Here is a 15930-nt window from a genome sequence, read left to right on the forward strand (position 1 = left end):
TTTTGCAACAACTTGGATGGTCCTGGAGAATATTATGCTTAGTGAAATAAGTCAGACAGAAAGATACTGTATGATATCACTTATATAAGGAATCTAATATATAATACAGGGAATTCCCTGGTTGTCCGGTGGTTAGTACCCAGCACTTTCACTGCAGGTTCAATCGCTGGTCGGGGAAATAAGATCTTGCATGCTGCATGACACAGCCAAAAAAAAAAAAATAATACTATCAAATGTATATGCAAAACAGAAACAGATTTACAGATATAGAAAAAAAAACTAGTGGCTACCAAAGGGGAGTAGACAAATTAGGGGTAGGGGATTAAGAGATAAAAACTACTATGTATAAAATAGATAAGCAACAAGGATATATTGTATAGCACAGGGAATTATAGCTATTATTTTGTAATAACTTCTAATGGAGTATAATATGTAAAAATGCTGAATCACTATGCTGTACACCTGAAACTAATATAATATTGTAAGTCAACTATACTTCAATTAATAAAAAAAAGGTCAAGGATATTGTGGACTGTTTACTGCCCTTGCCAAGCAATATCTGGACCTTGAAGATGGCTTTGGAGATAGTAGTGCTACTTAGCCAGTAAACAAGCAAGACTCCATTCTCTATCAGGATCATACTGAGCTGTAGGAGTTCTGAATTATGAGAGATTTTCAGGAATGCAGCCCTTACACAAAATATGACTATGCTTTATTTTTGGAATATGAGGGAAAGTGAATTTCAAGGAAAGGCTGGGTGAGATAAAAGATAATTGTTTTGAGGAGGGGAGTGACATGGGCAGAGCTATTTCTGTGATATTTAACTAGCTCCTTAATGAAGAATAGATTAAAGAAGGAATAAGACAGGATTTAAAGAGGTCAAAATGGAAGCATAAGGAAAAATCTTGGTAAGACATTTATGAGACAATTGGATAAATTTGAATATTAACTGCATATTGGATGATATTAAAGAATTATTGGTAATTTTTAAAGTACTTAATCCATAATATCATTATCCACAATATCATTACCGAGTGGTATTATGGTTATGATTTAAAAATTTTAGATGAAAGATAATATGGGCCTAAACTCAGAGAATGATGACGGGCAAGAATAGGCAGTGTTCTCTTGTTCTGACTTTCTTTAAAATACCCTTAGAGCATGCTGAGCATGAATAAACGCACCAAGAAGTATCCACGTTTTACTCACAGAATTTAGCAAGACAGCCATCTGCTTTCTCCCTCTGCTATGCTATGATATTTTTGGTTTCTCGATTTACAAGACCTCATCCCAACTCACGCCTTGTTTGTGGTCCACATATTGCTTCAATCTGCCCCTCTAAGACATGTCTTCTGTGATTTGTCCCACTGTTTGACATACTTCTAATGTAATCCATCCTTCATGGGTGGATTCACTCCATCCAGGTAAGGTGAGCAGTAGACTTCTGTTGGTGGGGAGGGGGAGGATGTGGAGAAGTTGTCAACAATGGCTGTGCTGAGCTTAAAAATTCCTTCTCCTCTGAATCCCTCATATAAACTTAAGCTCCTATTTTTCCCATATTTCCTACTTGTCCCTTCACCTAACTAGCTCCCTTCCCAGATTAAAGAGGCAGACTCCCAGGAATATCTGGGATAACAGAGATTATCCTGATAACACTGAGAAATAGAGTTACAACAGAAAGCATAAGAAGAGGTTCGGTTGGGAATTCCCTGGTGGTCCAGTGTTTAGGACTTGGGGCTTTCACTGCTGTGGCCTGGCTTCAATCCCTGGTCAGGGAACTAAGATCCAGCAAGCAGTGGGGCATGGCCAAAAAAACAAAACAAAACAAAAAACAAAAACAAAAGAAGAGGTTAGGTATAATATTGTTTTTCTAGAAGTATATAGACTGTGGGTGCAGATATAGAAATAAACAGTCTGCCAGTATACATTAAGGAAAGATCTAGTTAAATTTTCAGGGACTTTCTGGACTCTCGGCTTTAGTCCCAGAAACCTAAGGAAGCTGAAGTTCTGAATGTTAAATATAAAATGGAGATTACTTTGGCAACCTCACTATCTTTTGCTAAATAGAGGCCATCTCCTAGACCTTGAGTGCTGCCCGGAATAATGTCATAGGTTCAAGGCCTTGTGATTAGCTAGTACTCAGTCCACAGTTATTCATTATATTGACAAACATATTATTCAGGAAAATCCAAAATGGAAACTGACTGATGAATGTATAGAACTTGAAGAACATATAGGCTATTCTTATTGCCTTGACGAGATAAGATGTTGCAGGGTCTTGCTTCAGCAAACCATCATGAGTTGTCCTTCTGTAGACCAAGTCTGCCCTGTGGTCTAACAAAAACCCTGTTCACAATAGGGCTTCAGTCATTACTCTTCTTCTGCCATCATCACAGGACTTTATATTTTTTTAAACATCTTTATTGGAGTACAATTGCTTTACAATGGTATGTTAGTTTCTGCTTTATAACAAAGTGAATCAGTTATTCGTATATATATGTTCCCATATCTCTTCCCTCTTGCGTCTTGCTCCCTCCCACCTGCCCTATCCCACCCCTCTAGGTGGTCACAAAGCACTGAGCTGATCTCCCTGTGCTATGCGGCTGCTTCCCACTAGCTATCTATTTTACGTTTGGTAGTGTATATATGTCCATGCCACTCTCTCACTTTGTCACAGCTTACCCTTCCCCCTCCCCATATCCTCAAGTCCATTCTCTAGTAGGTCTGTGTCTTTATTCCTGTCTTACCCCTAGGTTCTTCATGACCTTTTTTTTTTTCTTAGATTCCATATATATGTGTTAGCATACAGTATTTGTTTTTCTCTTTCTGACTTACTTCACTCTGTATGACAGACTCTAGGTCCACATGACTTTAAAAGAAATGTTGGAAGACCAGTTGTTTGGGTTGTATTGTTTTAATGGTAACTTCCTCAAAGCATATCATCACATATTTCCTTCTGTCCATATCACTTTCAAGTGTACCTGTTATGCCTAAGTGAATCCAGCCTGTAGCAAGGATTCTCCAGCTTGTGAATACTGTATTCTGCATGTATGCTCCCTCAAGCGAACAGACTGTGCTTGAAAGCGGCTCTCAAGGTTTACCTTACCATTTCTTGCTTTGTGACATGAAAACATAATAGGATAAGCATTCCATATCTATATTACTATAGTGAATGATTTTTGTGTGCACTGAGATTTCTCTTTTAATACGGTCAAAGTAATTTTAATAAGAATTTCAATATACTGTCTGAATTCTTTCATATTTTGAACATAGCTATCCTTACGGTTAAAGAAAAACATAGACTATCTGATTTACCTTCTCCTTTTACATAGCATACTATACTTGAAGGTTCTGAAAAAGGTATAACATAAGAAGTGAGTATGTTTTCAGCCCTAGACTTTCAGAGATTTTTAAGAATTCTCACTAAGATGGTTCAAGATGGCTCCCCATTCCACTTTTCATTGAATACAATTACCACAGCTTTGAAAGCTCATCTGAGGATTGATCTAAAGCTGTGTCATCAGATTTTTCTCTTTAAATCAACTCTTTTAATTTTCAGTATTGTGTGATGACTTCAGGTTTCAAGTGTTCTGTCGTCAGTCAGTACAGAACTCTCTCTCCCTCTTCAAAGAAAGAGAATACTTTACCCATTAGATATTTTAAAACTTCAGGCTGCAGCTTTCAAAGATTTCTGAGTATATGAAGGAGCTTAGGTATGGGAAAAATACAGAAACTTGGGGGTAATTTGCAGAGAAGTTTTAATTTCCACAGTCCTTCCTCTCAATTGTCCAGAATTCTAATCAGACTTTAAGGCAATTTGAGTTGACAAAAAAGAGTTATTTATTGATATATCACCACAGAGGTTGGATAAAGGCACCTACTGCCTTCAATTCTAGAAAGAAACCCAGAGAAAAGGTGGTTAATTTCACAATTACCTAAGCTCTTGAGCATTTGATGAAGATAGGTAGAAAGGCCTTGGGAGGTGGAGGGTCAGGGAAATCCATTGCTTAAAACAGCTCTGATTTAGAGCTTGAAAGTGGGAAGGCAAGGCTAGAAAGAAAATGAAAGAATAAAATACTCCAGACAGCACAGCAGGTGGAAAGGAGAGGAAGGAGTATTGTGATGGTAATAAGATAGAGCTCAGAGGGCTTCCCTGGTGGCACAGTGGTTAAAAATCCACCTGCCAAGGTAGGGGACACAGGTTTGAGCCCTGGTCCAGGAAGATTCCATATGCCACGGAGCAACTAAGCCCGTGTGCCACAACTACTAAGCTTGTGCTCTAGAGCCCGCAAGACACAACTATTGAGCCCACGTGCCACAACTACTGAAGCCCATGCGCCTAGTGCCCATGCTTCACAACAAGAGAAGCCACCGCAATGAGAAGCCCATGCTCCGCAACGAAGAGTAGCCCCCACTCGCCGAGAAAAGCCTGCACACAGCAACGAAGACCCAACGCAGCCAAAAAAAAAAAAAAAAAAAGATAAATCTCAGGCTCGTCCCAAACAGAAAGAGGAAAGCTGCTCTTGTATACAGGTCTCTTCTAGCTTTGCTCTGGGTTTAGACTAATCATTTTCATGCCCAGGTACACATGTATGCACATATACACATATATGTGCACATTCATTGTTTAAATAAAAAGTCACTTTAACCCTCTGAATCTCCAGTCCTTCTCCAATAAGGACATCATGTGTTTGGGTATTAGAGAAAGGAGAGGTGGATGGAGTTGGATATTATTAGAAAGTTAGACCTCATCTAAACCTAGAGGGAATTCAAATTTTACTTCCCACCATCACAATAGCATCAGGAAATGAAGCACTATAAGACAAAAGAATTAATCAATTTGTACAAACTAATGAAGTAGGCAATCCTAAGGGACTGGGAAAAAGTATCAAGCATAGTAGCAGCTACATCCAGGCAAAATGAGGTCAGAAATGCATATATGTAGGTATATACATATGTATGCATGTATGCATATGTGTATTAGGTATTTGATAATAAGATGAAGCATTTTTTCTTCCTCAGAGCATCTAAGATTGTTTTTGGTTGGTGCATAGATAAATTATTTTATTTAAATAGTTATATATTTATTTATTACATATTAGAAAAAGTATATACATAACAAATTGTAGTGGGCTGAATGGTGTTCCCCCAAAAGATATGTTCATGTCCTAATCCCCAGATTAGGGGATTCTCCTGGATTATTTGGGCAGGCTCTAAATTCAATAACAAATATCCTTATAAAAGACACACAACTACAAATAGAACTACCATATGACCCAGCAATCCCACTACTGGGCATATACCCTGAGAAAACCGTAATTCAAAAAGAGTCATGTACCAAAATGTTCATTGCAGCTCTATTTACAATAGCCAGGAGATGGAAACAACCTAAGTGTCCATCATCAGATGAATGGATAAAGAAGATGTGGCACATATATACAATGGAATATTACTCAGCCATAAAAAGAAACGAAATTGAGCTATTTGTAATGAGGTGGATGGACCTAGAGTCTGTCATACAGAGTGAAGTAAGTCAGAAAGTGAAAGACGAATACCATATGCTAAAACATATATGTGGAATTTAAGGAAAAAAATTGTCATGAAGAACCTAGGGGTAAGATAGGAATAAAGACACAGACCTACTAGAGAATGGACTTGAGGATATGGGGAGGGGGAAGGGTAAGCTGTGACAAAGTGAGAGAGTGGCATGGACATATATACACTACCAAATGTAAAATAGATAGCTAGTGGGAAGCAGCCGCATAGCACAGGGAGATCAGCTCAGTGCTTTGTGACCACCTAGAGGGGTGGGATAGGGAGGGTGGGAGGGAGCAAGACGCAAGAGGGAAGAGATATGGGAACATATGTATATGTATAACTGATTCACTTTGTTATAAAGCAGAAACTAACACACCATTGTAAAGCAATTATACTCCAATAAAGATGTAAAAAAAAAAAAAAGACACACAGAGGAGACACACATAGAAACTCAGATGAGAAATCAATATGAAGAAGCATGCAGACATTGGAGTGCTGAGGCCACAAGTCAAAGAACATCTGCATCCACCAGAAGGTGTAAAGGGCAAGGAACAGATTCTTCCCTAGAGCCTTGGGATGGTTTGAGGCACTCAAAACACCTTGATTTTGAACCTCTGGCCTCTAGAACTGTAAATTTCTGTTGTTTTTAGCCACCCAATTTGCAGTAATTTGTTGTGGCAGCCCTAGGAAACTAATACCCCACATCAAACCCAAAATTCTCCAGACTGCTTAGGACAAAACTAATATAGGTATGTATTTATTTTTACTGATCTAATTTTTTAAGTAAGTAAATAATATTGATGATAAGGATATGGCAGAAATTGTGACAGTGGTACACAAGTAACTGAAGTTTGGGAGACAAAGAATATCACTGTGTAGATGAGATATTTACATGAAGCTCTTGACAATTAGAAAACAAGTAATAAGCAGAGCCACATGAGTGACTGATACAGATAATTTAGCATTCCAGGAGTTCAGGGCACTAGAGATTAGTGAGAGTTGGGGTTATCAATGAAAGTTTTTTATGGAAGAGATGAAATTAGAATTTGGGTCCTACAGAAAGTGTGGGATTTGGTAAATTAAACAGGTTGAATGAAACACATTCCAGAAAGAAAGAATGGTATGGGAAAATGTGTCACTGAGAACCATTGAGAAATGAATGACCCATTTATGTAATATTATAGAAACATTGTTAATTTTCCTGGGTATATTAGTATTGATGTAATTATGTAGGAGAATGTCATTATTTGTAAGTGATGCATGATGAATTATTTAGGCTTGAAGTTTCTTGATGCAAGTTACTTTCAAAGGTAATAAGTGAGAAAGAGAGAGAGAGAGGGAGAGAATCACAGAGAGAGAGGCAGAGAAAGAGAGAGAATATATTCAACTATGTGAAAATATGTGCCAAAATGTTAACAATATTAAGTTGGAGGGGGGAAGATATGTATGATACAATATGAACCTTAAATATGCTCATACATTTTTTCCAAGAAATCCTACTTCTGGGAAATAATCAGAAACCATAAACAAAGGGCAGGTGACAAGCAAGTACTCATTCATTATATGGTATGGTGATGTAGGAATTCAAAGAAGTGAGAGCAGGATGTGTGTACTGAGCTAGACATCCATCCACCAATCCTACCTCATGACATAAACAAATCATGTAATGAACCAAACTAGAAGGCTTCTGCCCACTAAGATGTTGCCAGCATTGTACTGTTATAGAACACAAGCTCTGGGCCTGGGACATGGTTAGTGTTTTCTGGTCATGTACCACAAGTACCCTAGCTTTACTAAAAACAAGATATCTTGGAAATGGCAAGAAACAAACAAAACAAAAAATGCTTAGATTATCTACTATCCAGAATTTTCTATACATTGCACTAATTTCAAAGTGACCTCAAATTTTGGAACCTTACTCTACTTAACACATGGAAAAACATTTTTCGAATTGTATTTAGGTGTACTGAGATTTCAAAATGAGATAGCTATGCATGCTTGACAACATTTCACTGAATTTTTTTATTACAAGTTTAATCGATTTTTATCTAACACTTATACTCAGCTTCCTCTTAGTATTTACTACAACAAAGCACCAGGAACCAGCAGAAGTTTTGCAATAATTAGCAACTTTTGACGTGCTAATAGTTCCTAAATGGCAACAGCTACAAGTAAGGTAAATAAGACATTGCATTGGATTTAATGTCATTAAAACAGTATAAGGGCATCTCATCCATATGCACATGTAATAAACAAATTCAATTGTACACCAAAGGCAAAGCATTTAATGATTAAAAACATTTTTTTTCTAAAATATGACCCCTAAATGTCAGCCAGATACTTTATCTGGTGACTTAAGTAAAGAAACAGATCAGTACTGGATACACAAAACTGTATGCTCAATTTTACAGGCAATTTAAGGGATTTTCAAGGATAATTTTGACTGTGTTTGGTTTTCACTTATGCAATAACATTAGAACTCAACCCTGAGCAAGATGGGACTTCAACATCTAACACGGAGTGCTTAGCTGTAAAAACCAGGTAATCTGTTTTGAATCCTTGTTCGGGAATGCCCAAGGTCACAACTTTCTTATCTGTAAAATGGGAACATTAAGAATACATATCTGTGATGGTTAATTTTATGTGTCAACTTGGCTGGGCCAGGTGCCCAGATATTTGGTCAAACATTATTCTGAATGTTTCTGTGAAGAAGTTTTTTTGGGTGAGATTAACGTTTAAATCATTGAATTTTGAATAAAGCAGATTACCCTCCATAATGTGGGTTGGCCTCATCCAATCACTTGAAGGCTTCAATAAACAAAGACTGATCTCCAAGGAAGAACAAATTCTTCCAACAGTCTGCCTTTGGACTAGAACTGTAAAACTTCTATGGCTCTCCAGCTCGGCAGCCTACCCCATCAGATTTTGGATACACTAGGATTCCATAATCATGTGAGCCCAATTTCTTAAAATCTTTCTCTCTCTGGGGTGTAGAGAAAAGGGAACCCTCCTACATTGTTGGTGGGAGTGTAAACTGATGCAGTCACTATGGAAAACAGTATGGAGGTTCCTCAAAGAAACTAAAAATAGAGTTGCCATATGATCCTGCAATCCCACTCCTGGGCATATATCTGGGACATAGAGAACAGACTTGCGGTTGCTAAGGGGGAGAGGGTGGGGGAGGGATGGATTGGGAGTTTGGGATTAGCAGATGGAAACTTTTATATATAGAAGGAATAAACAACAAAGACTGTATAGCACAGGGAACTATATTCAGTATCCTGTGATAAACCATAATGGAAAAGAATATGAAAAAGAATGTGTATATATATATATATATATATATATATATGTATGTATGTATGTATAACTGAATCACTTCGCTGTACAGTAGAAATTAATACAGCATTGTAAATCAACTATACTTCAATAAAATAAATATTTAAACATTCTTTATAGATAGGTAGATAGATATATTTGGATAGATCTATAGATATAGATATATTTTTATTTTATATGTAAAAATATATATTTATATAATATATATATTAATTATATATATAGACAGATAGATATAGATACAGTAGATAGATATAGATAGATACATATTTTATGTATATCTATAGATAGAGAGAAATTGAGAAATACACATTCTGGTGGTTCTGTTTATCTGGAGATCCCTAACACACTACCCAACAGTTATTGTGAGGATTAAATAAGACATTGCATTTAGTCTTCAGAGTGCCCCAAATATGAACTAGTGCTAGATAAATGACTGTTGTTGTCTATGAAGTGTCTAATCTTGTCCCTATAGCCTTGATCCCAAAGGCTATGCTTCTTTTACGCCAGATTTACTCCCTATTTGAACCAGAAACCCAGGCATCCAGGTACCTCCTGGAAACCTCCCTTCATTCACCCCTTCTCAGCTCCCAACATGTTGTTAGAAAGAAAAATGAGCTTCAGCTCTATGACAATTACCAGATACTCAACACTATTACGGCTCAATATTAGTATCTCATTTTCTTGATAACTGACCTGTTTGAATGTATGCTTTGAGCCACCTTCTGAATTAAGTTGGACCTCCAAGTTGTTTATGAGTTGATCCATATCTGGAAAAGAATCAAGGGAAAGATAATTTAAAAATAAAATCTAACCCACTATACGCATACAGTATGCCATTTACGCCTGGTTACTCCTGTTTGTATTCTATGAACATTATTTTTCAGGACTTACTAGATACTGAGAAGTCAGTATTTGGACAACACTCTAATTTACATATTCTACTCACCAAGATAGCTCTGACTGGTCCCCAGCAATACTAGCTGCCTACTCCCCTCACATCCTGTATGCACGTGAATCTGTTTCTTCCAACCTGTCCAACTAGTACTACCTTCACAGGAATATCATCATAGCTACATAGTTTCCAGAATCCTCCCCTTCCTGGCCTAGTTCTCATTCTAAAGAGTTCCATGCTCCTGTGTGGATATTTACCCTAATGAACTTGCTTACACATCAGCGCCGAATCTCTCTAAAGAAGCATTTTATCTTCCTACTTCTCTTAAACATACAAGCCAAGTGGGGTTAATATAAGCAATTTTTAATTTCCTTTTTAGATACTTTTTCCTCTTTTTTATTTTGTTTTTATTTTCTGTTTTTTTAGTGTTTTTTTAATTGAAGTATAGTTCATTTACAATGTCATGTTAGTTTCAGGTGTACAGCATAGTGATTCAGTTCTCTCTCTCTCTCTCTATCCATATATATATATATATATATATATATATATATATATATATATATATATATATAGTCAACTAAAACAATACTCACAACCTAAAAGTTGAGAGTTACGCTTTATTTGGCAGGAAATTTTAGAACTTCAAGCCCAGGAGGCAGCATCTCAAGTAACCCTGAGAGAACTGCTCTGAGGAGGTGAGGGAGGAGCTAGGATATATAGGAGCTTTGCAACAAAGGGCAGGTAGTTGGAACATCAAAAGATTACTGTTAATTAAAGAAAACCAGAAATCCCAAGTTAAGGAAATGATTGTGATGGCATAGAGCAGTTGAATGAAGCCACCAAGTGTTTACTTTTTCCTCTTATGAAAGTAAACACTTGGTGGCTTCATTCAGCTGCCCTACACCATCACAATCATTTCCATCACTAGTACCTACCAGCACCTCTTCAACCAGATTTCCTTTGATTTATCTACATTCATCAGAGACGAAAACATTGGGTAAGAAAGATGAATTCATAGCTTGCTTTTGACTTAATTGGTCAGATTTCAGATTACACTGTCTCCAAGTCAATTACAATTAGTTTCCTCATTTATGACTTGGTTGCATTTCAAAAGACAGTCCATAAATCAGTTAATTGTTTTGGATGTCAACTACATTTACCCATAGAAATGTTCATTTTACAGGTCACTTCACAATATCCTTTTTAAGACCTAATGCAGTTAAAATACAGCAAATGAACAACCTGCAAGGATACAAATTATAATACAGTCACACAAAAAAGTAAAAGATAAACTTATAAATAACTCCTTTATTTATTAACTGTCAGGAATTGAGGAAACCAGTTCTAATGAGATAGGCAATAACATACAATGAATCTGCTATTGAGATTATGAGGAAAATTTCTGAGCCACAATCAAAGAATTTGGAGAATTCTGACACTCTAAAATATCTCCAATTTTATCTCAAAACACAATTTCTTTTCTTCGATCTAAGTATATGAGTAAAACTGCTCACATATACATTCATCATTCACTAAATATTTATGCATATTACTATGTGTCAGAGTTTATACTTGACACATTGTTATCAGTTTTAGATCTGGGTCAACCAGACATGGAGAGTCAGCAAGTATAGCAGAGAGCACTGACCCGGGAGTTAGATGCCCAGGAATTATATCTTATAATCTTTGTCAAGGCATTTTTTTTCTAAGCCTCAACTTAAAATTAAAAGATTTAAAATTGTTCTCTGCAGAGTCCTAAGGCTTCTATGAAGCCTTTTTAGGGGTAGGGGTTGGGGTTAATGAAGGAAGAAGCATAGTAAGGCATAAGCACACTAGAAGTCAGATGCAGAAAACTCTAATTTCCATTAGACTGTAAGCTCTTTGAAGTCAGAGATTTTCATCTTTGATTGTTTTTCAGTGATGTATTTCAAGGGCTTAGAATAGTGTCTGGCACATGGTAGGTGTTCAATACATTTCTGAAAGTTTTTGATGAATGACAGAAAAGGAAAATGAAGTGTGTTTTCTCAAGTACAGGAGTTGGACAAGAGTGGGAAAGAATAAAAGAAAATTAGAGAGGTTATGTATGAGAGATGTTTGAAGTGTAATTAACTGTGAAGTATGAGATGCCAGAGAGGGCAGCCTTTTCTGATTTTAAGAAGGAGGGGAGGGGACTTCCCTGGTGGTGGTTCAGTGGTTAACTTGGTTAACTTGGTGGTTCCAATGCAGGGGACGTGGGTTCAACTAAGCCTTGTTATTTCTAGCCAGGACAACTTACAAGAGCCCTCACTTACAAGAGCCCTCTTCTATGGGAACATATGTTTATGTATGACTGATTCACTTTGTTATAAAGCAGAAACTAACACACCATTGTAAAGCAATTATACCCCAATAAAGATGTTAAAAAAAAAAAAGAGCCCTCTTCTATCTGGTCTTCCTCAATTCCTATGGATTATGAAACAACAGGGTTGAGGAAGCAGAGTGACTTTGACAAGATGTTTAGCCCCTGTGAACCTCAGTTTCTCTACCTGCGTAGAGGTAGGGGTAATGACATTGATTTCATACGGTAAATGTGAGGATTCTATGGATTAGTACATGTAAACTCACTTAAAATAGTTCTTGGCATATAAAAAGTTTTCAATATAATTAGCTATTGTTATCATCACCACAATTATTATTGTTGATGGCCAGAATCTCTCTTTCTCTCTGGCCCAGAAGAATAGCTCCTAGGAATCAGACAGGTTGTTTATACTCAACGTGCTTACAAACCTTCTCCACCTCCTATATTTACAATCTAAATTGTTTAGCACCACTATCAACACATTCTCAGTCTCAGTGACTGAGGGTCAGTCACCTTTGACCCTTCTCTCTCCATCTCCAGCCAATTGGTTATCAGCAGCATAAATTCTACTTCAGAAATATCTCTTAAACCTAGACCTTCAACTTGCAGCCACTTCCCCTTCTAGTCCATATATCACATTGCCTAGGGTCATATCCTGGTTCTGCAACTTCTTAACAATAAGACTTTGGGCAAGTTTTCCTTTGTTCCCTTAACTGTAAAATGGGGATAATAATAGTACAAGCTCATAGGATTTATCAATTTAATATGTGTTCAAATGTTTAAAACAGTACCTGGCACACAGGCATTGTCTGTTTCCCTTACCATAAGGTGAGCCCCACAATAGTTACCTCGTCTTGTTCTTCTCTGTATCCCTTTCTTTTAGCAGAGTACTTCCTCTATACAATGTGCTAATGTCCAGTGAATGAATGATCATGGGAATAAGAGTGGTTATTTAATGGCAAAATATTATAATATAAAATAATATTATTTAATAGCAATAATCAAGGAGTCTGAAAAATACTTTTTGTCCCACCCATATCACAAATATTTTAGTCAAATTGCACAAGGAGGATAGCTGACAATCAGGAATGTCTCAGCCATTTCTGGTTAACGTACTCTCCATAGAACAGCCAAATGGAATAGCCATTAGATAACCCAGGATAACACTTTAAATGTTGGTAAAAAATGAGTAAAGGGAAAGCTATCAGGAAGGTGTATAAGCTTCTCTTTTTTTAAAAAAAAATGTTTACTTTAATATTTTGCCAGACAAAATGTAAAACAGAAGGAAATTAGCGCTTACAGAACAGTTAAAGAAAGTTCAGGGATTTTTTTAAAGGGCTTTATAAACCTTTCGCTTTTCTCTAGAGTTGGAGTTGCTATTCTAAGTGTCTGAGACTAGACAGCTGCTCAGAAACTGTGAGATAATTGGTCAGGAAATACCCAAACGGGGTTAGGGTATGTGCTGGGCCACTGAGATGTGAATCACACAGGCAGGAGAGCTTCAGAAATGCAAGTTACCTACTTAAGATAATAACCATTATTCTGCTTGAATTGGCTTTTCAAGCCTTTGTGTCTAGAAGCTGGACTTTCTTGGACTTTCCTGGCAGTCTAGTGGTTAAGCCTCCGTGCTTCCATTGCAGGGCGGTGGTGGTGGTGGGGCCACGGGGTTCAATCCCTGGTTGGGGAACTAAGATCCCACATGCCGAGTGGCACTGCCAAAAAAACCCAGAAAAGGTCTAGAAGCTGGACTTTTTGGTCCTTCTTCTAAGGAAGGGAGTACTGGAGGAGGAAATAAAGGAGGCGAGAGCGAGGAGGACTGAGCCCTATCCACAGCAGGTCAACATCTCATATATGTAGAACCTCACAAACGATGCTTCAGGGACCATGACCATAGAAATTTCATAAGATTATACTACCTTTGTCATGTTCGAAGTTTATTTTGTTACCCACTGTTTTCCACAGTGATCTGCTTGTTTTATGAAAGTGAACAGTGCCTCCAAGGGACAGGAGCAGGTGACTGACTAGTAAGAACACATCCCACTCTATGGCCAGCACTGAGGAGGAAAAAAGTGTCTAGGGATGAAGTGAGAAGTTAAGCCTATAAGGAGGGAAGCAGAGCAGAGTGACTGGAGCCTACAACTATCAATACAAAAGAAAACAAAGCTTTGGGAATCCTGACACTGACCTATGAAGGTACCTAGTACTTAACAAGACAGAGCATGTTGACAATACAAATAATAATCCCTCATGTGCATCTACATAGCTTTACAATAGGGAAATGGACAGCTTTCATATATCATTCCCATTTTACAGATAATGAATTTGGAGGACCAAGGTCACATATTTTAGCAGTGATGGAGTCAGAACCGGAACTCTTATCCTCTAACTCAAATTACAGTGCTCCCAAAATACTTTCTAATATCCCAAATCTGGTGAGCACCTTATTTCTAGAAAACTGCTTGCTAAAAGAAAAACAAGTTTAAGGACAACAAGTCAATTATTTTGGAAGATCTTGAGAAATCATGCACTTTCAGCCTCTGACCCATAAGAAATTCTGGAATTGCTTGAAAAATGAAAATCAATGTTTTAGGGTTTTGAGATTATAGGTATTTTTATTTTTTTTATTTTTAATTTTTATTTATTTATTTTTATTTTTTGGTATGCGGGCCTCTGACTGTCATGGCCTCTCCCATTGCGGAGCATAGGCTCCAGACGCGCAGGCTCAGCAGCCATGGCTCTCAGGCCTAGCGGCTCCGCGGCATGCGGGATCTTCCCGGACCGGGGCACGAACCCGTGTCCCCTGCATCAGCAGGCGAACTCTCAACCACTGTGCCACCAGGGAAGTCCCAGGTATTTTTAAAATAGTATTTCTTATGTCTTTTATATTAGAAAAAGGTAACTAAAGGACAACTAGATACACATATATTTTCAGACAGTTTAATTATATAACTTCCAGGGGAATAGAGAGTTTTACAATGGGTCTCTGGGAAAACCTTCAAGGTTGAGGCTACTCTGAGCATGACATTAACAATAGAACGGTGATAAAAGGACAATAATTACCAACAGTCACTGAGTACTTACTATGTGCTAGGTACAGTGCGGCTAAAAGAACAAATACTTATATTAGCTCATTTAATCCTCATAATTCTAGGAATGGGCACATTATTTCCCCATTTTTAAAATGAGGAAACTGAGACAGAGAGATGAGGTAGCTTATCCCCAAATCACCCAGCTAGTAAATGGTAGAACTGAGATATGAACCTCAGCAGTCTAGAGCTATAATGAAGCTATAATGCTCCATGACCTGGGTGCCAGTGAGATCTCCCAACCTCTGCTTGAAGATTACATAATGGGGGGGGGGGGTAAATGGTTGCTAGAAAAATAAATACTTAATAAAAGGGGATTGCAAGATCCTCCATTTTCTCTCATTTCTTCCAAACAGGGTCATACCTATCACCATAGGAACGACTGGACAACCCAAACTCAAAGAATCTCCACTTGTGGCATCTCAGCAGGTAGCTCACTATGAGTTTTCTATTCAAGAGACTCAACATACACAAAATATGGAGGGTGTCTGAGGTACTTAGTCCAAAGTATAGGAATCACCACCAGAGCAGGTACTCAGAAGTGGCTCCAAGACAAGAAATGCCTGCAGCTTGTTTTCTCAGCTTTCCTGAGCGAGATTTCAGTAGGGGCAACTGAAATGTTTAAAAAAAACAACAACATGAATTTAAGAGGAAATAACATATTACCACAAAAAAACTGAAGACTGACAGCACATACCACGTGAAAGAAAGAAACAGTATTGCATCATTACTAC

At 37.5% G+C, this 15930-nt stretch overlaps 1 protein-coding gene across 4 annotated transcripts in view; it reads right to left on the reverse strand.

The window, feature by feature from the left end:
- Positions 1–15930, reverse strand: part of KLF8 (KLF transcription factor 8) — a 369048-nt gene that overhangs the window by 43207 nt on the left and 309911 nt on the right. For all 4 annotated transcript variants that reach the window (XM_067722391.1, XM_067722393.1, XM_067722392.1 and 1 more), the window contains one exon: positions 9574–9647. In XM_067722391.1, coding sequence (XP_067578492.1) covers positions 9574–9647 — 74 coding nt within the window. The remainder of the gene's footprint in view (positions 1–9573; positions 9648–15930) is intronic.

Source organism: Pseudorca crassidens, chromosome X (assembly GCF_039906515.1).
Source record: "Pseudorca crassidens isolate mPseCra1 chromosome X, mPseCra1.hap1, whole genome shotgun sequence".
NCBI classification, from domain to species: Eukaryota; Metazoa; Chordata; class Mammalia; order Artiodactyla; family Delphinidae; genus Pseudorca; species Pseudorca crassidens.